Source organism: Scyliorhinus canicula, chromosome 17 (assembly GCF_902713615.1).
Source record: "Scyliorhinus canicula chromosome 17, sScyCan1.1, whole genome shotgun sequence".
In the NCBI taxonomy this organism is placed as follows: Eukaryota; Metazoa; Chordata; class Chondrichthyes; order Carcharhiniformes; family Scyliorhinidae; genus Scyliorhinus; species Scyliorhinus canicula.
Genome location: NC_052162.1, coordinates 60146764 through 60173640, shown reverse-complemented (window position 1 = coordinate 60173640; position 26877 = coordinate 60146764). Strand labels below are relative to the sequence as shown.

Genomic DNA, 26877 nt, shown 5'->3' with positions numbered 1-26877 from the left:
AGTTTAGCTAGGGCTCCTTGATGCCATACTCTATCAAATGCTGCCTTGATATCAAGGGAAGTCACACTCTCCTCCCCTCTGGGGTTCAGCTCTTTTTTTCCATGTTCGAACCATGGCTACAATAGGTCAGGAAATGAGTCACTCTGGCGGATTCCAAATGAGAATCCGTGAGCAGGTTATTGCTGAGTAAGTGCGCCTTGATAGCACTGTTGGTGACCCCTTTCCTACAACTTGCTGATGATCGAGAATAGACTGATGGGAGGTTAATTGGCTGGATTGGATTTGCCCTGTTCCTTGTGTACAGGACATAGCTGGGCAATTTTCCACTTTGCTGGGTTGATGCCAATGTTGTAGCTGTACTGGAGCAGTTTGGTTAGGGGCAAGTCCTGGAGTGCAAGTCTTCAGTACTATTTCTGGAATACTGTTGGAACCTGTAGCCTTTTCAGTATCCAGTGCCTCCAGCCATTTCTTAATATCATATGGCGTGAGTAGAGCTGGCCGAAGACTGACATTGGTGCTGCTGGGGACCTACAGAGGAGGCTGCGACGGATCTCTCGCATGCACTTCTGGCTAAAGATTTCTGCAAATGCTTCAGTTTTTTACACTGATGTTGAGAGCATCTTCACCATGTGGGTTGCAGTTGTTCGAGGATCCAACACCACCTTCTTGAGGGCAAATACAAACTTGTATTCTACTACCAGCTGTAATCCCATGGCCCAGCATATCTCTCGTGCTGTCAGGAGGAACTTCTTCACCCAAAGTGTTGTGAATCTATGGAATTCCTTGCCCAGTGAAGCAGTTGAAACTCCTTCATTAAATGTTTTTAAGATAGAGATAGATAGTTTTTTGAAGAATAAAGGGATTAAGGGTTATGGTGTTCGGGCCGGAAAGTGGAGCTGAGTCCCCAAAAGATCAGCCATGATCTCATTGAATGGTGTAGCAGGCTCGATGGGCCAGATGGCCTACTCCTGCTCCTCGTTCTTATGTTCTTATTATGTTAATTCACTCTGTGATATCATTAAATGACTGAGCACAGGTGTGTTGGGCTCCAACAACATCTTGGCTGTAGTGCTTGTCCTCCAGAACTATCCTTGCCTCTAGCCAATCATACGACTGCATAATTTATATTTATCCAACAAAGTGGATAGGTATGCCTTGTCCACAAAAAGCAGGGCACATCCAATCTTCCACAGTATGGTGGAATAGGTTGTTGATGACCCTATTGAGTAACATTCAGCAGTTAACTGCTCCCCAATGCTCTGGGTTATGCATGGACTACTTTGCTCTAAACTTCATTGCAGTATGAATTCCAGAAGAGATGAGAGTGATCACCCTGAACAGCAAGGCAGTATTTGAGACTTGGTAAAACTGACATCAGTGAGAATCAGCAGGCGGGAAAACACTCCACTGGTTGGAGTCCTGCGTACCACAAAGGCAGATGGTTGTGGTTGTTAGAGGTCAATCATCTCGGTGCCAACACATCAGGATCCTCAGGATAGTGTCCTCAACCCGACCATCTTCAACTGCTTCAATGACCTGTCCTCCTGCATTAGACCAGAAGTGAAGATGAATACGGACAATTGCAGTGTTTAATTCAATTTTCAACGATTGAGATAATGAAGCTGAGCTGACTTGCACACACTTAAGACCTCAAATATTCAGGCTTGAGCTGATACATGCCAAGTAACAATCATGTCACACAAATACCAGCCTAAGATCATTATCCAGAAAGAATCTAACCACCTAAGTTGTGTTTTTGATACGATTCTAGACATTACCCACTGTAGATTATTGGATAGTTCTAACCCTCTCTCTTAATTCTGTTTAAGCCACCTTTTTAACCACAGGACTTTGATTAGGCAGCCAAATTCTATGAAGATGTAACTAGTAGAGTTGACCAGGGAGTTGCGGTGGATGTTGATTATTTAGACTTTCAAAAGGCTTTCAACGAGGTCTCTCATGGCAGAGTACTATGTAAAGTTAAAGCACATGGGATTGCGGGTAATGCCTTGAGATGGATAGAAAGCTGGTTAGCAGACAGGAAGCAAAAATTTGGAATAAATGGGTCTTTTTCCGATTGGCAGGCAGTGACTAAGGGATACTGCAGGGATCTGTGCTAGGACCCCAACTGTTCACATTATATATTAAAGATTTTGACGAGGGAACTAAATCTCCAAATCTCCAGATGATACAAATTTGGGTGGGAGGATGCAGACATGTTTAGGAATTGGGCAGGCTAAGTGAGTAGGCATATGCATGGCAGGTGCATTATAATGTGGATAAATGTGAGGTTATCTGCTTCGGTAGCAAAAATGGGAAGGCGTATTATTTGAATGGGTGTAAATTGAGAGAGGACGAAACTCAGCAAGACCATTTGCTGCCTTTACTGCTGCTGTAACTGCATGCTTACTTTCAGCAACTGATGCACGGGGGACACTAAGGTCTGCTGAGTATCCGCCTCCAAAGAATTTTGGAAAATGACCAATGGATTTGCTATTTCTAGAGCCACTTAAATACTCTGGGATGAAGATTCAGGCCCTGGAGATGTATTCCTCTTCAATCAAGTTAGTTTCCACCAAACCATTTCTTCAATAATTTCCTTCAGCTCCTCAGTGAAACTTGTGTAATGTTTTGAACTTCCGGTTCATTATTCATTTCTTCCTTTGTGAAGCCAGAAGCAAAGTAAGAATTTAGTTCCTCAGCCATTTTGTTGTTCCCTGTTGTGAATTCCCCTGTGTCTGACTAAGGGCCTGCGTTAGTTTTTACTTCTCATTACATACCTATAAAAACATGGGACTGAGGTGAAGAGAAATTTCTTTGCCCAGAGTGTGGTGAATCTGTAGAATTCACTACCACAGAAAGTAGTTGAGGCCAGCACGGTAGCATACTGGTTAGCACAATTGCTTCACCGATCCTGGGTCCCAGGTTCGATACCCGGCTTGGGTCACTGTCTGTGCGGAGTCTGCACGTTCTCCCCGTGTGTGCATGGATTTCCTCTGGATGCTTCGGTTTCCTCCCACAGTCCAAAGATGTGCAGGTTAGGTGGATTGGCCATGCTAAATTGTCCTTCGTGTTCAAAATTGCCCTTAGTGTTGGGTGGGGTAGTTGGATTATGGGGATAGGGTGGAGTTATGAGTTTGGGTAGGGTGCTCTTTCCAAGAGCCAGCGCAGACTCGATGGGCCGAATGGTCTCCTTCTGCACTGTAAATTCTATGAAAACGTGTAATTTCAAGAGGCGTTGGATAAAGCTCTTCAGGCTAAAGGGATATGGGGAGAAAAGCTGAATCAGGGTACTGAACCTGATCCTAAGGAATAGCCACCTCCTGCTTCTATTTTCCATGCATGTTTCTATGTACCGTTGTGTTCAAACAGATACCTCGACTGTCTTAATAAAAGCAACATCTTCTATGGAAACAAATTTTTTCCTTGAATTCTGGGGTGCTACTGGCCCATCTTCATTTAGATGGGGGACCTCAAAAACCTTGGCTACGTTTTGAACATTGATTGCTGACGGTGTGATACAAACACTTGTGGATACATTTTTATTGCATTTGTTTTCTGCACCATGCAAGGATTGCTCCATCCTGAGAATTTCACCCACCGTTTCATCAAAATGAGTCATTTATCTGAATCTCTTTAGCAGAAACATATGCGCTTGATATATCAGTAAAAAAGCATTGCTACCTCAGATCAAGTAATCTTGATCCAAATCCCTCCGGGCCGATTATGTTTCAGATATTACGGTTTACAAATATCGCATGTAGACCGAGACCCAGTAGTATTAAAGTGGCAAGATCCTTGGCTAGCTTTGGTCTAAAAAAATAAAATGGCTAGGAAATTAAAATGTCCCCCTAAATAATTAAGACAGGGTAGCTGCATTTTCCCACTTGTGACACCTTCAGCTTGTAGGAGTGGGTTCACAAGGTAAACCATACAAACAGATATTTCCCACATTGAAGGTCGGGTACAGTTAGCAAGATTTGTGTTGGTTCCGGAGTCACAGACTTCATCCAAAGGTTCGTGGGGTTAAAAAGAAAAGTGAAGTTTCCAGATGTGCTGATTTTCAGATTTGTGATTAGCAGATACGTGACTTGTATATAAATTGAAGCCATGACCACCTTTTTGTAACTTCAGTAATCTACCTTTGTTCTGGCCGTAATATCCTCTGTATGATTTGCATTCCTAATGGCACATAGTGCAATAGTGAATTGCTAACTTATTTCTGTCTCATGATTTACTAATTCCCTTGAGCAGTGACAAAGGGAACAGTGATTATGCAAAAATTGAACGTTGGGCTGCATAACTTAGAATCAGAAGAACAAGCAAGGTGATAATTTCTTAGTGTACCATTTTCATGCATTCTCTCTCTGCTTCGATAAAAGTTGTAATAGCCTTGATCTGGTGGATTTCTGGTGGATAAGAATAATTCTGGAGAATGAAAACATTTTTAAACTTTGGGAGCTTGGTCGTTTTGCTTGTTTTGAATGTGGCAACTTGGCCATTACTTTCAGTTAAGGAAGCAGCTTTTTTTTCTTCAAGGTAAGTCTAAAATCCAAACTGCACCATGTTTAGAAGTAATGTTGTGCCTTGGTTTTGATGCATTTGTATATACCTGGATGCAGTTGATTGCCAGTTGCTGAAGCAAAAATAAGTGTTTTGTTGTAGTTTTCTCATTGCCCTCCCTCCCCATCAAATGTGCACATGCTGGAGAATAATGTAAAACTTTGTGCTCCAACCTAAGCATTTTGAAATGGCTTGAAGGTAGTTGTGTGATATCTTGCTAACTTGTTGTATAAGTTGTACATGATTGTTGTATTTAAATTTGAAATGCTGAATGTCTTGAATGCGCATTCATTGAAACACAGAATATAATCAAAGGAATATTACTCATTTGGACATTGTGCGGTTGAAATGCTTGTTAAAATGTAGCGTTTATTATGCTGCAACGTTCCACTGATTAGCACACATCTGTATTCCTAAAATGTTTTTTTTCAAACCCTTAAGGAGTTCAGATTCAGTAGGGCTTTTAATTGACTTTATTATAGTAGTAAATACGTTTTGCATTCAGGTTAACTCTCTAGTCAACAAAAAGACAGTGCTTTAAACCAAGGCAATATTATATCTGCTTTATCTCTTTTTTTTATTTTCTTCCATATGCGCCACACTATCACAGATGGAAGGTAATTCATTCAGTACTTCCAGCCATTGAAAGTTGTCCTTGGTATCAGTCCTTTTATACCGGTATCCGTCCTTTTATACCAGTGATAGCTTGTCAGTAGAAATCCACCTGAATTGTAACAAATTCACTGGTGTGCTTGATCCCGGGAGCCAGGATTCAACAGCAAATTCTCCAGGGCACTCTGAACATTGCGTTTAAGATGGGAGGTCTAATTAGATGGTTTTTCTCTTGAAGGAATGATCACATGACTGCATCATATTGTACTCACGATTGATTGCTTTGCTGCTGCAGATATCTTTCTACCTCCACTCTAAGTATAGGGAGAGAAAGCAAAAGTATGAGGATGCTATCAGAGAAAGAAGTGTGAATCTTTTATTGAAGAAGTAGTGCATTGAAATAGTCACTTTCTTTTAAGCTTTGATAATTAGATGGTTGTGATGTTTTGCTTTGCTCAGTGTTTCAATCTTGTGCTGGATCTTATGCATTTGCAATGTCAGTTCAACAAAACAAGACGATCACTATCGTCCTCGACACGACGAGTATGTCGAGTGCATCCAGAGCACAGGCATATGGTAAGTCCTTGGACAAGCCAGCAATTGAATTTTTTTTTTTTAATTGTTCTGCTACAATATTGAGCTCTCGTGTTAAATTGGTGACAGTAATTTAGTCAATGAAATGCTTTTGCGTCTTTAGCTCTTGTCATATGCTGGAATTACTGTTGAAGTGGTATTAACTGAATAGTCTTAACTAATACACATTGCCATGCTAACCTTTTGGCACATCTGAGCTGATTTGAGGGAGGCACCAGGTTAACCTGCCATTCAGGTTATTGGCAATTTTTTAAACCAGGAAATTAATTTTTTAACAAATATTACAAATCAGTAATGTTTAGAGTCCAGTTGAAGCAGTAGCTGAATAGAGCTAATGTAGTCAGCTCATTGAAAAGAGCTGTCAGGTAAACTGGGAGTAAACATAATTTTTAAAAGCATTGCTTTTCCTCCGAGACCTGTTCATCTTGCAGAATCACTGAGGTGTATGTTTCCAGGGAATTTTTCCGTAATCCAGTACACCAGATAGTAAGCAAACAAGAAAAATAGGCGGTGTCTGTCTCCCTGTATTCAAATGTGATATAACATGTTATGTTAAGCTCAGTTTTTATTAAAGGTGAAAATTCCAGGTAAAAGTTACATTTACAAATACTAGGTGTATTTTTGTAGAATTTTAGTAACATGTATTTTTATAGTTCCATTTTATTTTCAAAACATGACTGTAGTACAAGAAACACCTTGTTAGTATTTTTCCTTCTAAGCTTGCTCCTTGCAGTCTGGGCAAGACAGCTTTGGTGGATACAATCCGTCTGGTTTTCTTCAGTTCTTTGGGGCAGGATATTGCATGGGAGTATATGTTGCATCAGCCCTCTTGCCAGCATGAACAGTAGAGAACCTTTTGTGTAAAGCTGGTTTTACAAGAAAATAAGAAAATTAAATCTTAACCTTGGTAGGTAACATAGCATTGTCTTGCAATGCTGCACCTCATATGGGCATCATAGTTGCTTTGCTCGAACGGTAAGAGTATTTAACATTTCTTGGATGCATTATTATCTGGTTAAAGCACTTTATTAGCACAATAATTGATCAAAATAATTTGTCCTTTCGGTACAATTTTACAGTCTTCAATTTAGAAAGTTATTGAAACAAGTGCTGCTTCTGTTTTGACACTCTTCCTTGGATATATTTTAAAAACCGGATCTGTAACAATGCCCTGGTTAATTTTAGTGAAAATTTCTTGCACCTCAGGTTGAACTTTTTAAAATATATTGACAAAGGTATTGTGACAAATTTCCAGTCTCTACAGGAAGAGGATTAGTTTACTCTAATCCACTTTGTCTGGACGTTTGCATTTTCTACATGCCCCGGAGTCTTGAGATGGTCTCACTAGCCAATGATCCCCCTAAAGATATAATGGGTTGTGTTTAAAGATTAGCATATACAAAAGTGGTAAATTGATTGGTAACTGTACCTACTCGTAGTTGAGCCCTTTTGGTTTTGTTTGGCTCCATAATTTAATTCCTGTAAGCAATACATTCATCAGTCAAATCTTATCAGGCATGTGACGGAAATTGTTATGTGAAAAATTGCACTGTTAACTTCCAAATGGATTGTATAAAATGGCACATCAACATATAGGACTGATCTAGTAGGCTGTTATTGCATTTGCAGGATATTCCTGAGGATAGCCTTAAACTGGGGTTTTAATTTGCTTGTTGCCCTATTTAATTCCGATCCCAAAATTGTTGTCATATGATTTTAACTGCCTCCACATAATTTCTAATGTGATTCATGTAAAATCTTGGGTTATTTTGACTTTGATATAAAGCAATTTTTGATTCAATTTATAATTATTCTATGGTTTAAAGATCCGTGGTGGGATTGTTAAGCAGTGAGTTGCCAAATAGCTGGCTGAGTGCACTGTTGCAACCTTGCAGGGCAGAAGGTGTTGTTGCCACCATACAGGGCTCAAGGTGTTGTGTAATTAATTCTCAACACAACTCAAGCACATTCCAATTGATGATGTATGCAAGGCTAACACATTAAGTAGAATTCTGTCCAGACGTAGCTGCAGCACAGGGCAACAGTTTTTGATAGCTTGGCCATGATGGCTAACATTACTGTACCCAAATATAGGGTGGCAAGGTCATACAGTGGTCAACACTGCAGCCTCACATCTCCAAAGACCCCGGTTCAATTCTGACTTCTGGTGACTGTCTGTGGGGAGTCTGCACATTCTCCCCGTGTCTGCGTGGGTTTCTTCCGGGTGCTCCGGTTTCCTCCCACAGTCCGAAGATGTGCAGGTTAGGTAGATTGGCCATGGTAAGTTGCCCCTAAGTGTCCTAAGGTTAGGTGGGGTTACAGGGATAGGGCGGAGATTAGGTTTGTGTAGGGTGGTCTTTTGAATGGTCAGTGCAGACTCGATGGCCCGAATGGCCTCTTTCTACACTGTAGGGAGTCTATCAGAAATCTTTCCTTCCCTAACTTGTAAGTGTTATGCTTCTGTGGAGTGTGTCATATGAAGAATGATATTCAATTGATCTACGATGAAGGTGAATAAATATGATAGAGGAATGAGATGATGCACAAAGATGAGATTTTCATGTTATGTGTAGACTGTAGCTTCACGGTAGTCAAGTTAGGTTTACTGGTAAAGTGTGCAGAGGATGCAAATTCCTGGACAGAGGAATACCCTACCAAATACTAGTCGGTAATTTTTAATTACTAAAATATTTTCCTGTCTACCAAGAAAAACCTTTCAGATTTTTGACCTGACCATAGGATATACTTACTGATGTTTTGATTTATGGTGTCCTCCTTGTTGATAAAATAGTTAAAGAAAGTGGTTGTCAAAAGCCTTGTTTTTTATATTTATTTAGCTACTTGGATTTGGGACCACAGACATACAAAATACGTAGTCGACTATTCGTAAATAATTATAAGATCTGCAGCAGTTTTGATAATGATGCATTAATTAGATCGAAAAAATATACGACCTGTGACCGTTGAGAACAGTTTGCCAATCCCAGAAGATGAATGGACAGTTTGCACAGGTTGTGTTGATCTCAGTGGCTTGTGAGACCAGCATTCTGCTCTCTAATCAAGTCAGAGAACTTGTCGCTCATATCCTTCCCACCCTCCTCCTTTTCTATCTGAAGAAGGTGCTGTATGACTTAGACTGTCCCCTCACCCTCACTGCCCCCTGTCCCTGAACACTTAATATACCTTTTTTTTGGTTGCTGGTAACTAACCCAGTGTCAAACATTTATTCAAACCCTTCTGACCAATGGATACAGAAAAAGTACCCAAAATGTCGTGGTTATCTCCTCTCCTGTTCTTAATCCTACTTGAGGTCAGCTTTTTAGTTTGCATCATACTGAGGATTATATCCTGGCCCTTAATAAACACTTGCATAGATAAGGAATACACCAGATGTCATCCTCCCACCTTAGGAATGTCAACGTGGCACCCTGAACCAAGTGACCTTGCCATTTCCAGGGACTGTTTAGAAGTCAAAGTGTTTAGAAATTGCTTTTCCGGAGAGAGAGAGTGAATCAATGGAGTTTATCATAAAAGTTCTGCACTGTGCAGAAAATACCAGTTTATTAAAGGCAACCATTTCTTACACATTTTATTGAACCTGAAATTATTTTTCTCTCTGCATTCCAACCTTTGTCACTAGATCACCAAAGTAAAATACATCTTTGTGCAGAGTTTTCCTTTGCTTATCTCTGGGAGATTGCATTAGCGCATGCACATGAGAATGCTGTTTGATTTTTCAAAAGTACCAATAAACCAGAACCAAATCCAGGTCTCCCTTACAGGAATTCACTGAATCAGCATCCACCACATGAAATGCTAGCCAGTCCCAGATGTCCATTATTCTCTTTGGGAAATAGCCTTCTAACATCAAACCTAGATTATGCCTTGCATGACTTAATTGTGACCTTGGTTCTCACTAACCTATTTAACTGGAACAATTGACAACTGGCACCGAATTTATTATTTCACTATCTTCTCAAGATCATTCGGATGACTCCTAATTTGCTGCATCTCAATGTAAATATTAAGTTTTGTTTTAACCGATCCTGATAATGATGTTGCTTTATCCTGGGAATTAAACCAGTGGCTCTCTTCTGCATCCTTTCAAAAGCTTCATTCAGTTTGAGGAGATCAAAACTGCATATAGTATCAGTGCGACCTGACCACAATCTTGTACAGGGACAATGTTATGCCTTGTCATAGACTCAATTGACCTATCCTCACTCTTAAGTTATCGTTTCATAGTATTGCTTATGTACCGAGATACATGTATTAGATACCCATAGCTGTCTTTCTCCAAATTTGTTAATGCTTTTTTCCCCCATTCAGGATATATGAATTTTGAGCATTCACGCTGTTCACGTGCATAGCACCACAGTTAAACATTTGCCATTCATTGAGTCCAAATCTTCCAACATATCAAGATTCACCTGAAGCATACAAGCAGATTTATTTAAAAAACCCATCAGTGTAACTAAGTCTTGTAATAAATCTATTTGCTATAAATCATCTGCCGCAATTCTCTGACTCAGCAACTTGACCATACTGAATTGATGCATCAGCAGAGATTTCATTGTGGAACTAATGTTTTTATATAGTCCCAAAAGCTCCTTTTATTTCTAGCTCACCTAAATATACAGGTTTAACTTAAACAGCGAGGAGAAAATTCTTTCTACCTTGATTTTTTTTTTTAAGAATGTGACACCAGTAACTCATGATGTAAATCTTATTAAAAATGCATCTGTTTGGAATAAATCATTTGAGATGAGAATCCAGGCTAATATAAAATTGCTGTACATTGAGGGAGTGGTATCCTATGAGAGGTTGGCTTTTTGAATGGCATGTTAAACTGTGTTAGATGTTTGCCTTCATCGATGGATGTCAAAGGTTCTGTGACACTATTTCAAATAGTGTGGAAAGTTCCCCCTTTCCCCCACTCCTACACTGCCCAGTGTCCTGGTTATTGTTAATCTATCTGAACCAACATCAGTAAACCAGATTATCTGGCCATTATCCTATTACTGTTGTGTGGGACCTTCGTGTACAAAAGCTGATTTCCATGTTTCCTACATTTCAGCAATGACTACATTGCAAGTATTATATTGACTGTAATTAATTTGGAGATGTAGTAAATTTGTGAAATGTGCCATATGAATGCAAGTTCTTCCTTCAGAAATGACTTTAGAAATGATCTCTGGTCTGTACTGAGTAATGTTGGAGAACAGGGACAACATCTGTCACAGTTCCTGCTCCTATTCAATATTATTGACTTCTGTTGCAAGTGCATATTTATACGGGTTGGATTGTGCTTGGCACAAATGGGCTGCTGCATTTGCTATGTTACAAAAGTGACTGTTCTTAAAAGGCTTTTATTTTGTTCTTTGGACTGGAGCGTGACTGGCAAGGCTAGTATTTTTGCCCATTCCTAATGGCCCTTAAAGGTAGTGATGAATGAACGTTCTGAACTGCTGCAGTCTACATTGCTACTGCTGCTAATTCTGGTCATTTAAACCATGGAGGAAAATTACTGAACAAAATCACAGGAATCTACTGATGAACGTTTTATACAGAGAATAAAATATTTATTGAAACAAGTGAATGATATCACACCAGTCAGAAATGTTGGAAAGATCACAATACAAACATATGAAAATGATTCAAATTCCCACTATTCCTTTACCCAGGAAATCTTTACAGAAACACAAACCAGTGACGGGTTACCATTAGCTTGACGTAAAGGCTTCTTGCTTAGGACTGGCACAGTTGCAAATAGTTTTTTTCCAGTATATTCATGAGCATTCACTTGATGCTACTTGACATCTTGTGTATCCCTCCGAAACACCCAAAAAAAGACAAACTCAGTTTCTTCAACTGCAGAGCCAACAAATTAGTTCCCTAAACTCTACTGTCCATTAGCACCTCCACTAAACAGATCACTTTACTGAGTCCTTTAACTGATTATTCAGTTAACTACAGTCTCTCTAGCCTTATCATTTTTTTCTCAGTGAAAATTCCTGTTTTCTGTATCTCATCCACACTAAACATAGCTTCTCTCAACTGCTGTGTTTTCTGTGTCTGTTACTGGATCACTGTTGTTAGGTGACAACGCATTTCTACTTGATTTTCAGAATCATTGAACTTTTAATGCCTTTGAACCCATCTCTTTAACTTCAGGGGTTGTATGATCTCATTAAAAATGACCAGCAATCCCCAAATGACCAGAAATCTTTTAGTTTCAAGTCTGTCCAGACTCGCAGCCACCAAGGTTCATAAACGTAACCAGCTTAAAAATTTAACACACATCTGTCCAAATTCAACTTGGAATTATACATTGTTCATGAAGTTTTTGACCCAGCAAAATTTAAGGAAAAGTGATATTGTTACAATGCGGGATGGTATGTGGTTCAGAGGAAACTTGTGGGTGATAGTGACGTTCTCGTGCATCTGCTGCCCTTGTCCTTCTGGATGGTAAAGAGGTCGTGGGTTTGGATGGTAGATGGGGCCAAGCTGAACTTCTTGTGTTGATGGACCTGCGCTCACCAGGCAAGTGGAAATTATTTAATCACACTCCTGACTTGCCCCTTGTAGTTGGTGGACAGGTTTTGCAGAGTGGGGAGGTGAAATATTCTCCACAGAATTCCAGCCTCTAACCTACTTTGGTGGTCACGGGATTTGTATGTTTATCTAGTCCAGTTCGGTGTTCAGTCAATGATAAGCCCCCAGAATGTTGATATGGGAGATTCAACAATAATAATGCCATTGAATGTCATGATGTGGAGATGCCGGCGTTGGACTGGGGTGAGCACAGTAAGAAGTCTTACAACACCAGGTTAAAGTCCAACAGGTTTGTTTCAAACACGAGCTTTCGGAGCACGGCTCCTTCTTCAGGTGAAAGAAGAAGGAGCCGTGCTCCGAAAGCTCGTGTTTGAAACAAACCTGTTGGACTTTAACCTGGTGTTGTAAGACTTCTTACCATTGAATGTCATGGGGAGATAGTTGGATTCTCTCTTGTTAGAGATGGTCGTTGCTTGGCACTGTTTGGCGAGGATGTTAATTGCCACTTATCATCCCAAGTCTGAAAGTTTTCCAGGTGTTGCTGCATAGGGGCATGGACTGCTTCAGTATGTAAGAAGTTGGGAGTGGTATTGAACATTATGCACTCACCATTGAGCATCCCTACTTCTGACATAATGTTGGAAAGAAGGTTATTGTTGAAACAGTTGAAGGTGATTGAGCCCATGCTACCCTGAGGAACTCCAGCTGGGCCTGAGATGATTAGCCTCCAACAACCACAGTCGTATTCCTTTGTGCCAAATATAACTGCAGCCAATGGTGAGCTTTCCCCTGATTCCCGTTGATTTCAATTTTGCTAGGGCTCCTTGATTTCATCCTCAGTTCAACTGGTACCTTTCTGTTCAATGCAGTGCTTCTCGCCTTGTCTCTGGAATTCACCTCTAGTCCATGATTGAAGTAATGCCTTGATAAAGTCTGGAGCTTGGTAACCTCGGTAGAACCTTTTATTTGGAAATGTTTATTACTGAGTTTTCATATTTTACATCTAATAAATTATACATTATCTGAAAAAACCCATGCAAAAACCAACACTTATATTTACAAGCAAACATGTTCATAACAAACTGTTTCTGTGACTCCCCTTTAACCAGCATACACATTTTGCATTCTCCAATATGGCCAAGACACACTTTTACAGACATTTATATAAAATTTGGTCTTGCCTTAACTTGCCATTGGACCAATCCTTTGAGGCTTTGACCCTCCTGCTTGCACCTTTGTTTGCCTTCACCTCTTCGACCCCCCCCCCCCCCCCCTCCTTTACTCGTAATTTGCTGTGACCAATCTTGAAACAAGTTGGTGAATTGCATCTACATCCCATGGAAGTCTTCTTCCGATCCCCGGATGGTGAATTTTATGAGAAATTCCACCGTATCGGTGACAAGGCGAGTCAGCCAGTCTGCAGCCTTGGGTGGTGTTGCCGGTCACCAGCCAAGCAGGTTTCTCTGGTGGCTGATCAAGAAGGCTAGGGTGGGCAGCACGGTGGCACAGTGGTTAGCATTGCTGCCTACGGCGCTGAGGACCCGGGTTCGAATCCCGGCCCTGGGTCACTGTCTGTGTGGAGTTTGCACATTCTCCCCGTGTTTGCGTGGGTTTCACCCCTACAACCCAAATATGTGCAGGATTGGCCACGCTAAATTGCCCCTTAATTGGAAAAAATAATTGGGTACTCTAAATTTTTTTTTTTTTTAAAAAGAAGGCTAGGGTGTCGGGACCCCTCCCCATGATTTGATCTGACACCCCATGGGCTGATCTGATACCCCAAAGCCTGCCACCTTTGGGCAAGGCTTCACCATCTCTCCCACAACCCTGGACGTGAACGTGAAGAAAGATATCCAATACCCGGCAAGTCCAGAACACGTTAATGTGGTTGGCTGAGCCTCCTTGACAATGTTTGCATTTGTCCCCTACCTCCGGGAAGAACTTGCTCTATCAAGTGCTGGTTAGGTGCATTCCGTGCACCATCTTTTGCTGCGACCCTGTTTTGATCCAGGGTCGTCCTCCTATCTCTCTGCCTAGTTCCTCTTCCCATTTTTTCCTTATCTCGTCCAGGGGGGAGTGTGCCACCTCCAGTAGTCTCCCATCATTCAGAGATGAGGGTACCTCCTCCAGCAGTCACCCATACATGTTCCCACAATTCCCCTCTCCTAGTTCACCCGTGTTCAGCAGTCTTTATACTTGTGAGTGTCCTGGTATCTGGGAGTACATCTTTGTTTCTTTACGGAGGAACATAGAACATACAGTGCAGAAGGAGGCCATTTGGCCCATAGTGTCTGCACCGACCCACTTAAGCCCTCACTTCTATCCTCTCCCCGTAACCCAATAACCCCTCCTAACTTTTTTTTGGACTTTGAAGGAATTTAGCATGGCCAATCCACCTAACGTGCACATCTTTGGACCGTGGGAGGAAACCGGAGCACCCGGAGAAAACCCACGCAGACACTGGGAGAACGTGCAGACTCCGCACAGACAGTGACCCAAGCCGGGAATCAAATCTGGGATCTGGCGCTGCAAAGCCACAGCGCTATCCACTTGTGCTACCGTGCTGCGCTGTTTGCATTTAGAAGTTTTTGACTTGAATGTATCTCAGGTGTCCCTCTTGGTGCTGGAACCTATTCCATCAGTTTCCCAGGGTTTTTACTCTATCGTCGGGGTGCATGTCCCTAACCGAGTCCCCTCGCCCTGTCCCCACCTTTTGACGGTGGCGTTCATTATTGCAAGAGTGAAACTATAGTGGTTGCAGGTGGACATTTCGGCTAGGCCGAAGTGTTGCTTCACTTGGCACCATGTTTGAAGCTTGGCTACCACTACTGGGCTCTCCATATATTTGGGCGGGGGTGAATGTCAGTGTGGTTGTGACTAGAGCGTGGAGGAATATCCCTGTGCAGGATCTCTCCTCCATCCTCACCTACTCTGCTCCTGGTTCCTTGACTCATTCCCGTACTCTTTCTGCAGTGGCTGTCCAGTGGTAGAACTGTAGGTTGTGAAGGGCCAGGCCTCTCGCATTTCTCCTCCTTTGCAGGACCTTCTTTTGGATCCCCTGACACATGCATGCGCCAAGATTAGTTTGTTGATTGTATTGCAAAGGGCCTTGGGAATGTAGTTATGGAGAGGTCTGAACAGAAATAGGAACCTGGGCAGCATGTTCATTTTGATCTCTGTATTCCCCCCCCCCCCCGTGTGTTTCATAAGCTTGTAGCCTGAGAAGGCACCGAACTCCTTTGGGGCGTTTCATTATCCCTTCCATGCTGGTACGGGGGTTCGAGAGATACAGTAGGTCATCCGCATAGAGTGAGACTCTGTGCTCTCTGTCTCTCCTTTGGATACCTCTCCACCTCTTCGTCACTCTTGAGGGTGGTCGCCAGTGGCTCGATTGCTGGAGCAAATAATAGTGGGGACAGTGGACATCACTGCCTCGTGCCTCTGTGTAACTGGAAGAGCTGGTGGTGTTTATCCTTAAGCTTGGTGTGGGAGCATTGTACTGTGGTTTCACCCAGGAGGTGCACTCTGGCCCAAACCCAAAGCGTTCCAGTACATCTACGAGGTACGTCCATTCAATTCTATCGAAGGCCTTTTCTGCGTACAGGGAGGGTATCACCTGGTGTTCCCTCCCCGGATAGGGTCATTATCACGTTCAGCAGATGTCTGATGTTAGCTGCCTGCGCTTGACAAAGCCTGTCTGGTCCTCTGCGACCACCTCTGGCACACAGCTCTCCACCTTCTTTGCGTCTGTGTTAAGAGTGAGATGAGCCTGTGGTTCCCGCACTCAGTTGGGTATCAGCGATATTAAGACTTGGGCTAGTGTTGGTGGCAGGATGTCCCTTACTGGCGAGTCTGCAAATATCTCTCGCAGGTGCGGGGCCAGTGCTGACATGTTGTTTGGAGATGTCCACTGGGAATCCATCTGGTCCTGATGCCTTCCACGCCTGCATAGAGTTGATACTCTCAATGACTTACCCCAGTTCTAGTAGTGCTTCCAGGCCCCATCTCTTGTCTTCTGCCATGACCGACATGTCCAGTCCACCGAGAAACTGCTTCATGAGGATCGAAGTTGTACAGCCCTTGGTAGATGGTTGCAAAGGCTTTGTTATTTTCTGGCACAGTGACTAGCATGCCACTTCTGTCTTTGACCCGAGCTATCTCTTTTGTGGATGCCTGCTGTCTCAACTGGTGAGCTAGCAGGCGGCAGGCTTTGTCTCCATTCTCAGAAAAGGTCCCCCGTGTCACCGGAGGATGGCAGTTTGAAGTCAATTTGCAAATTTTTCCTCTCCTCCAGCAGTGGGGCCGTGGAGTATCGCCAGTACCTCCAGTATGGAGTGGATCCGCTGTTGCCTGTCCGCCCTCTCCTCCTTGTCTTTGTGCGCCTTGAATGCCAGAATCATAGAATTTAGAATTCACAGTGCAGAAGGAGGCCATTTGGCCAATCAAGTCTGCACCGGCACTTGGAAAGAGCACCCTAAGCCCACAACTTAACCCTATCCCCATAACCCAGTAATCCCACCTAACCTTTTTGGACAAGGGCAATCTAGCATGGCCAATCCACCTAACCTACACATCTTTGGACTGTGGGAGGAAACCGGAGCACCCTTGGAAACCCACGCAGACATGGTGGGAAAATGCAGACTCTGCACCATCAGAGACCCAAGCCTGGAATTGAACCTGGAGCTGTGAAGCAACTGTGCTAACCACTGTGCTGCCGTGCCGTCCAAATATGGAGGGTGAGACCTCTGCATTCTGGTTGTTAGTTACATTCCTGTCGATGGCCTGTGATACTCGATGCAAAAGCCTTTTCGGCAAGGAAGGCTGGGACATTTGAGCCCGGCTCATCTCCAGCCTCTCATCCACGTAATGTGCAGCGGAGTATTCTGCTCCCACTATCCCAGGAATCACCGATTTTCCCCACTGCAAAGAAGCTGATCCTCGAGCACAACTTGTGGACCTGGGAGAGAAAGAAAAATTCTTTCTCCTCTGGGTGCATGAACCTCCCATGGGTCCATTGCCCAGCGCATGCTCTCTCTCCTCTCGCTCTCACTCTCTTCTCTCTCCTCTCTCTTCCACACCCCCACTTCCCAACTCCCAATTGGGAGCATACACATTCACAGGACCATTTGGTTTTCCTTTCAGAGCACCAACAACAATACTGTCCTCGAGGTCTGCAAATGTCTCTTTTCAAACCCCCCCCCCCCAGTCCTAGCTCTCGTCCCAGAACATGATTGGTGCGCCTGATCTACCCAGTTCTTCCTTACGTGTAGTCGGTCCTTCTCCCTCAAGTGTGTCTCCTGGAGATGACATCAGCCCTCGGATTTTTCAGATGGCCGAAGAGTCTGGATCTTTTCACCGGGCCATTAAGACCCCTGACGTTTCGGGTGACTATCATGATTTGGGGGGGGGGGGGGTGGAGGTTTCTGTTTTCTTCACCCGCCCTTGCAGGATCAACCATATTTGCCTTTTGGATGGGCCCCTGCACTCTACTCCGGAATTTCCCTTTGCCCAGGGCCACATATATCCTGTGGGGTTTGTGCCCTCTGGTAGGCCCATGATACGGAGATACTGGCAGCATGACCGGTTCTCCTGACTCTTGCCCTTCCCCTTTAGTGCCACCAACCTTGTCTGTATCCAGGGAGTCGATTAGGTCACTCTGGTTGGTCGCGCTTTCTCTAGGTCCCTGATTTTTGCCAACTGTACTTCCATGCAGCACTGTTTTCCCCAACACCATCTTGAAGGGACAGGGTATCTGCGACCGCACCCTTCACTGTTGCTCTAATTTCCAGCTGATGGCATCTCTTTGTTTCTGGTGCTCCTGAGTCAGGAAGTCCATCCACGCGCTAATCGGTGGATAGTCCAGCATGGGTCGCAGTGGCCCAGATCACTTGAATGTGGCTGGTTCTAACTCTCTTCTCATGCTCGCCACTGTTCTGTTCTTCCTTTCCAGACTTTGGCTGACTCTGTCAGCCCTTTGGATCCTGAAGTTCTTGCCGCTCATTTTTCGGTGGTCGCAGTTATTTCTCTGCGGTTGCAGCAGCCTTGTGGGGTTCAACAGGTTTGGTGGGCTATTTTTGCGTTGGAAATGCTGTTAATCCACATTCCCGGTGGAAAGCCACCTTCCCTGAGTCCGCTTAGCACATCCCCCTCACCGGAAGTCCAGCCCTGCTGTTTCTAAGTCACAAATGGTTATCTAATGGTCGGTCTCTCTCTCTCTCTCTTCTCTTCTCTTCTCTCTCTCTCTCTCTCTCTCTTTCCCCCCCCCCAAACTCCCCATCTCTCGCCCTCTATCTTCTCTCTCTTCCCCCGGTCCCTCTTCTCCTTCCCATCTCGGTTTGAGGAGGGATGGATGGCAACACTACAGCAATGTAATGTTTGGGGCTTGACTGTTCTTTGACTCTGGGTTTTCTGCGAATCCTTTCTCAGTTGTGGTGAGCGAGCTGACATTCCCAGAAACCTCCTCAGTCACTTCTCACTGCTGCCCTCTGTATGCCCTTGATAGAACCTAAACAAAGCATCAGTTAGGTTGTTGCTTAGTAAATGCCATTTTATAGCACCACCAACAACATCGTTGCTCACTTTATTGGTGATGTGGAGATGCCGGCGTTGGACTGGGGTGAGCACAGTAAGAAGTCTTACAACACCAGGTTAAAGTCCAACAGGTTTGTTTCAAACACGAGCTTTCGGAGCACGGCTCCTTCTTCAGGTGAAGAAGGAGCCGTGCTCCGAAAGCTCGTGTTTGAAACAAACCTGTTGGACTTTAACCTGGTGTTGTAACACTTTATTGGTGATTGAGATTTGTCCTGTATTTTGTGGATAGGACATACTGGGCAATTATTTTGGGAATCTGGGAATCATATGTCTATGATGGATCCAGATGTCTGTGTCTATCTTTGGCTCAGTAATCCCAGTCAAATTGTCACAACTTCATCTCTCTGTATGCAATGGATGTGAAAAATAACACCATTTGTCTTGAGAATATCGATTCTTTTAAAATTAGGTTTGAACACCTATATCCTATAGCAATTTATCATTTCCATTTCCTTAACCATCATGTGTACCTCTGGTTGCCTTTGGAATGATCTAAACTCCGATTTCTTCAGTCTTTCCTTGAGCTTAAACCCTCAAAGTAGAATCGGCCTTGTGGCTTTTCTGTGTATTGCTTCCAATGTTTGTCTCTTGTTTCCTGTTGACTTGAACTGAACATGTATTTTCAATTATGGGTTTGGATTTTAGCTTGCATTGGTCGTTTGTGTATTGTAGCTTTGAATACTAATTTCATTTTTAAGGCCCTACAGTTAACCGTGTTGCTGTTGTACTTTTTATTTCCATTTGTATATTAACATTGAACAAAAACTTGAAGATTTAGCAGATGAAAATATGAGATTTTACTTTTCCTCCTTTGAATAAAGGAGAATTTCTGGTTACAAGCTTCTCTTCCCTCCATTTCAACCCTTCATGGGCTTTCTTGCCTGATTGAAAACGGGAGTTGTTTTTGTGTTTCTTAAATTTTCCTCTCACTACAGAGTCTCCTCCGTTGCCTATACTAATTACAACCGAGTGGTGGGAGTAGAATGAAGCCCCTGCGTACTTTGGAGTTCATGACCAAGATTGGGGACGGCAGGAGGCAGCTTGGGTGCTTTCTAGTTTCTCCAAATATTTGAATTTAGATTGAGGTTGGACCTGTTTAGATAGCTTGCCTATGTGGTTGTGTAACGTTTCATTCACTCATTTAATGGACCAGGTAAAAGATGTGGGTATAATATATACATTGAATATTGAACTAATAAATAAATGCTTATCCTGTTGATTCATTTTTATCATACAAGACTTGAAATTTGTATAAAGACTGTAGGTTTTACAGTTTTCTACAGTGCATTGTTTTTAATGTATTTGTTATACTAATTGAGATTTTTTTTCTCTCTTCTCTTTCCTCCCCCACCACCACCATCACCAAAATGTAGTACGCTTCAGCTGGCTGTATCTTGTCGTTGCACCACACGGAAAAGCCAGAACATGAAGAGGTGTGTGAATTTCGCCCATACATGTGCCCTTGCCCAGGAGCATCCTGCAAGTGGCAAGGATCATTGGAGGCAGTTATGCCTCATCTCATGCATACGCACAAAAGCATTACAACTCTGCAAGGGGAGGACATAGTATTTCTGGCAACTGACATCAACCTTCCTGGTGCTGTGGATTGGGTTATGATGCAGTCCTGCTTTGGTCACCACTTCATGCTGGTGCTTGAGAAACAAGAGAAGTACGAAGGCCACCAGCAATTCTTTGCTATTGTTCTTCTAATAGGCACACGTAAGCAAGCCGAAAACTTTGCCTACAGATTAGAACTGAATGGAAACCGCAGACGCCTCACATGGGAGGCCACTCCAAGGTCAATCCATGATGGGGTTGCAGCAGCAATCATGAATAGCGATTGCTTAGTTTTTGACACCTCCATAGCTCATCTTTTTGCAGATCATGGGAACCTGGGTATTAATGTTACGATCTCAATGTGCTGAATTGCATTATTATAATACAGCAGTGTACATGTAACAATGGAATGTTTTTTCATTGAGGATACAGTAGGCAGAAGAATGCAGTTCTATATACTTTTCAGCACCTTGCCTGTGTAATTGGTGCTCGCCCATTTGACTGCTCCATGCGTGCATGTGTTGGAATGTAATGAAGGCATGCTCAGCACGTGGTTCCAAGCCTGACTAAAAGAAGATGGAAACAAAAACACCAAATCAAACACAAGTTGCTGCAGCTGTTTTATTAATGAAAAGTGATTCAACCCTGTTTTTTTTTAAAAGAGCTACCTTTTCCTGCTTTGTGAAATGCAAGTTCAAATTATTTGAGGCAAATTATTCAAGATGTATTTATATACGGGTCCAGTGTATAGAACTACATTATGCGCCACATCAGTACTTAAAAATGCAAAGCCAGTAGATGCTTGTGCCTATTTTAAATATGCTTCAGGATAACAGTATCTGAATATTATTTACAAAGATCAGTAATGGTGAAGAGCCATGGCATGGGATATTCTATATTGCCAGATGCCATGACAGATGGGTTTTGTTGCAATTTTCTTTTGGCTAAGGCAGGAACAAAGTTGCAAAGAGTAACAATAAGGGTTCCCTTATACTTCAAGCAGTCACGGATAAATCTAGCATCAACATCGTCCACTGTAGTTTTTTAAATTTATAATTCCTATTATATCTGTATGCAGTTACTTGTATCGGATGAAGTTCTATTCAAATTATTTGTTATTAAATTGCCTAATCAAATGTGTAAATGTTGACTGCAGGCTCAAATTTTGAGTAATCTGTTCATTGTTTGTATACTGAACGAGAGATGTTGCTATGCTCCGTGAAGTGTACGTGAGTACATTGGCTAGTTTTGTGGCTGAACTGCACAGCCAGGTTCACTGATTCAATTGTAACTTTTAATTTAAAAAAGGTTGAAATGCTAGAATAATTATGTAGCGCCAGCCAGTATTTATTAATGAATTACAACTGTTAGCTGTAAGGAGCTTGCTGACTTCTAAATGATATCGAGCAAAGCAATGTTTAAATGAATTTTTTAAGTTAGATTTGAATTTAACCAACATGCTAGCAGAACACTAAAGAACCAAGGATATGATAAAACTCTCAAACGTGTGATTTATCTACTTTAGTCAATTATGCCAAGTAGATGGCCATTTTCAATTATTTTTGTAATGTAAAAAAGGGATGGGGCAGTGGTAACGGTAATTATCTTTATGTTCTCTCTCCCTCTACCCCACCTCTCCAAAGGAGATGAAAATAACTTTTCATAATATGCTGCATCCAATGGGGTGATATATCATCTTGAGATTTTCGAACTGGAACACACATGACCTCAGCTTGTTTTATTAGCTCTCTATCTTCCTTGCTCTCTTCCTCTGTCTCCCTTTCTACCATACATAGTAGAAAGTGTGCTTTTGTAACTCTTACAGATTAATAAAAGGCTTATGTCCAACCTCTTTGAAAATTGCACCCATAGCGATTCGGTGACAGTGGACTCGGTTGCTTTGGTTGCATACATACCTGTTGTTATCCACAGACCATCGCAGATTTCATTAAAATCTTGATTCAGATTTAAGTGCGGATTCATCTTTATGCATTTCAAGGTATAGGGTTGCCTAACCTTCTTGAGCAGCATTTAGATTTTTTTTAAAATAGCAGTTTCCTTGCTGATATGACCAAGTGGATCTGATGATGACCCTAACATCTCCCTTCCAAGGAATTTAGATTAGTCTAGTGTTTGTCTACATCTGGAGAACATTTCTGTAGCACTATCGACCATGATTAGTTTGGAACAGTTGAGCCTTTTTCCTAATTCTTTGGATTTATTCCAGGTCAGAACTCAAACATGGCAAGCCCCTCACATAGAGCATATATACACAAAGGAAAATATTATAAAAATGTGAATTATAGGGCATTTTGATCCCAATAGATCTTGTATTATAATGTATCATTGAAATAAACCACTGAGGCTTGCCATTGCTTGCACTGTGCTAATTTGGAATATTGAAAATACTCCTGTTGGAAACTTAGCAGCATACCTACCTTGTGTGGAAACTAAGCATGGTTGATCTTCAACCTCCACTTTCCTGCCTGATAGTTGTATCCTTTGACTCCCTTAGAGTTTAATTGCTTAATCCAACTCCAGATGAGCGTACAGCATTTTGACAAAGTGTCAAAACATCCGGGTAATGTTTGCATAAATTCCTCACATCTGATGGGGACAAACCTTCAGAATCTTATTAATAACGATGACGCTGCTTCCGTAGGTACAGTTGCGATACAGGTCAGTGCAGCTGCCAGGTATTGACAGACTCGAAGAAGATCCAAAAACGTGATTTATGGTTAGGAAGTTATAAATCCATGGACTCTTAAAAGTACTCCTACAGCAGGATCTGTTTATTACAACCATTCCTTCTACAGGGTTGGGGATTCACTTTTGGGGAAGACCTACGCATGTCGTTTTGCCAACAATCCACAAACAAACTAGCAAAATTCAGAGCAGTGTAGCCTTTTCAGCAGTTGTGGCTGATGTAATATCAGTCTCCTCTTTGAATAATGCTTTAACAATTTATCAGATTAAGATGAGAGTTTGCAAAGAGAAAGATTATGTGCATAAGTGAAGACTGAGGATAATGTGGTGGTGAAGAAGGTGTAATCACAGAACATTCTGCCGTACTTGTTGCCTGGGCTTGTTTAAGGCAGTTGTTACTCTAAGATATCTAGCGCCAACTAGCAATAATTCATATAGTTCAAGTTCTATTTCTTAAATATCATAGAAAAACTGTATTCTTTCAGAGATATTCGGCGCCATACTTGGTTTATTCCTTATCCTAAAATAAAAAATTTTGCGGATGCTTGAAATCTGAAATAAAAATAGCAAATGCTGTAAAAACTCAGATCAGGCAGTATCTGTGGAGAGAAACAAAGAGTCATGCTGCTAGACCTGCGGAGTACCCAGCATTTTCACTGCTAAGATTAATGTGAGAGACTTTTAAAAATTACGCTGTCTGAATTTGTTTTGTCTGAAAATACACTTTTTCAACTTCCCTTGGCACTGCATAATGTGAATTTCTCTCTTTTTTTACTTGCAGGGTATGTTTCTCTGTATGCAGTTTTGCAAAACAGCAACCTGTACAGACATGGTTAGACTTTTTAATGGATATTTTTCAGAGGTTTCAATAAATTGCTTTTAATGCATTTTAGAAAACAACTTGTGAATTTTGACAGTTTTAGGGCTATTTCAATTTTTTTTTTAAATTTAGAGTACCCAATTAATTTTTTCCAATTAAAGGGCAATTTAGCGTGTTCAATCCACCTACCTTGCACATCTTTTGTGTTGTGGGGGCGAAACCCACGCAAACACGTAGAGAATGTGCAAACTCCACACGGGCAGTGACCCAGAGCCGGGATCGAACCTGGGACCTCAGCGCCGTGAGACTGCAGTGCTAACCCACTGTGCTGCCCCAGGACTATTTCAAATTTAATTAAAATGTTAATGCAGTTTCTTTCCTGACCTGTAGATTGCTTTCCACTGTGATCAAAGGGATCCTAATTCCTTCATCTCTCCATCTGTCATATTTCCAAAAAACACATTATGCCTTACTCTAATGATATGTCATCTTTAGTGGTAACCTAACCAAGAAGACGATCTTCTAAGAACAATAAGAGAAGGGCAAGTGTGTTCTGGCTGAAAAGTCTTCTTTCAGACAGAACTCTCTCTGATTAACCCCCCTGCCTCCACCACCGCCAACTCTCCCCTCACCACACCCCCCCAAAAAAAACAAAATACCCCCAACACCAGTTATATGGTTTAACTTGACTCTATACTTGAAATACACCTTCATTTAAAGAATGGTGTCCTTTAAAGTTAAGTAAATCTACCCTTCCAGGCACTGATCAAGCAGAATCCAGCTAAGATATGAGTGGATCTATTATACCTTTTTATTAAACTTCCTCAATAAAGAAGTTTTTATAGTAAATGCAGTCTATTTCTAGATCCATGAGAACAGTTGGTAGATCAATGCTGAATTTTGATGTACTAACATTTGGAGACAGTTCAGCCATTTAAAGCTAAAGTTGAACTTCAGCAGAGTAAAAACATAAAGAGTGAGTGCATATTACAGTCATGTTTTATACTCTGTTGCAGAAGTACATTGAGTAAATTTAATCAAATAAAAACCCAACAGGGTAACTTGCTTTGAATTTTGTCAACATGGTAGTTTATACTGTATGAGTTTTTAAAATTACTTTTGGTAATTATGCTAATGTGCATTTTTGAATTCAAATTTGGATACTGTGGATTTCCTGTTGAGCAGGTGTTAACATTTGTATTGTACAAAAAAATTCTGTTTTGTTTTATATATTTGTGTTTCTGTGCTGTTTTCTTTAATGTACATTTTATTGTACTGAAAGAACAAATAGCTCTCTGTTTAAAAAGTTGTTTAATTCTTATCATGAATGGCTGTTAAAACACAGTAAAACTTTAGTTTTGAAGTGACCACTCTTTTTAATCAGGAAAACTGTTCTGTACTAGTACAAAATAACCTATTTCTTTATTTGCTCTGTATCCAAATTGCAATAAATTAATTAAAACAATTTACAATGATAATACACATGGTGTTTTATTTATCTATAGCTTACCAATAAGTAGTTTTTTTTTAAATCTTGGTTTCTTACTGAAGATATTTACTTGTCCTATATGTATTCAAAGTTATGTAGTTGGTGTGGGAGAGCTCACTGATAGCTTAGCACACTTTCCCATATAGTAGCTGAGTCATATAAACCAAAATGATTTCAACTTTAATCCTTTAATTTTTTTTTAACTCTGGGAGGAGAGCTACGTTTTGCCTTGATGCATCTGAAAACAGCAATAATTTGTCTACTCCTGATTACTGTCCAGAGGCCCCTCCAGCAAGCTGGGTTGCTGACACGACAGAATATAAGGCATGCTCTGATGGTAAAATAACTTGCTATTTGAAATCAAGTGTCTTAGATATATTTCAAAAACATTTTATATATTTGGTCAGCTGCCTAAATTACTGTGGTTATGCTGGAGCAAGTGTTTCCACAGCAAGGAACCCAAAAACCAAGGCTAACAGAATTGCTCTTAAAAGAAAAAATAAGCACAGCAGGATCTGGAAAACTTCAAAAAGGCTGCAAACGCTCAAGTTGTGCAGCATCTGTATCTGGGTAATTGGTTGACCTGATGGAATTTGCCTGAAGTATATTTTTTCTGTTTGTAGATGCTACCCATGGTTGTCAAAAGTCTTAGATTGTCAGTGATTCTTCCAGAAAGGAAGTTTGGTCTTGCATGGCTACTAGCAACCTGGAAGAAACATTAGAATATTGTGCCTGTAAAAAAGCTACCGGTGTTGAAATTTTAATCCCATCCCAGTTGCCTGATCCTTAATACCTGGATCTGCTACTCTGCTGCTCAAAGCTCTGCTTGCCTCCAACCATTCATTGCTTCCAAAGTTTATTAAATAACCTGGAATTTCCTGGAGACAGTGCTCCCTCTGCTGCCGTAACTTCCAGGAAGAATGTTGGCAGGACAGGTACAGTTGCCCATTAGAAAATTCCTATTGTGTTTAAGCTCTGAAGTATGCAAAATTACTATGTAACATCCATGGGCTCATTAATCTCTATGTAAGCTTTGTCATTCATGGCTTGTGTGCTACTCATTTGTCATGAAATCTATTTCAAATATCACCATGTTTTTAACATTTGCCATAATGCTTCATTCATTTTCTGGAGCTTAAATCTGGAGGATCTGACCTCTCGGGAATTGTTTATATCACGCCAACCACTATATTTTCCTACAGAAATACTTCTCTCCATTCCCAACTATGAATATCCCTAGTGTGAACACTTTAAAAAAGCTTTTTCCTTGCAATGGAAATGCACCCTATCCAGACTGCTTGGTGTGACAAAATTTACGCTATCAAAAAGAATTGTTTGAAAGGAAAAAAAAACTTGCATAGGGTGCTTTTCTCCATCTCCAGTATATCCC

The 26877-nt window shown here is 41.6% G+C and overlaps 1 protein-coding gene across 1 annotated transcript in view; it reads left to right on the top strand.

Annotated features, from left to right (window-relative positions):
• siah2l (seven in absentia homolog 2 (Drosophila)-like) overlaps positions 1 to 25478 on the top strand; it is a 79845-nt gene extending 54367 nt beyond the window's left edge. Inside the window, 1 exon segment of the mRNA XM_038774835.1 lies at positions 20289 to 25478. Within this exon segment, the coding sequence (XP_038630763.1) occupies positions 20289 to 20840 (552 nt within the window). The 3' untranslated portion in view covers positions 20841 to 25478.
• Positions 25479 to 26877: the final 1399 nt, after the last annotated feature.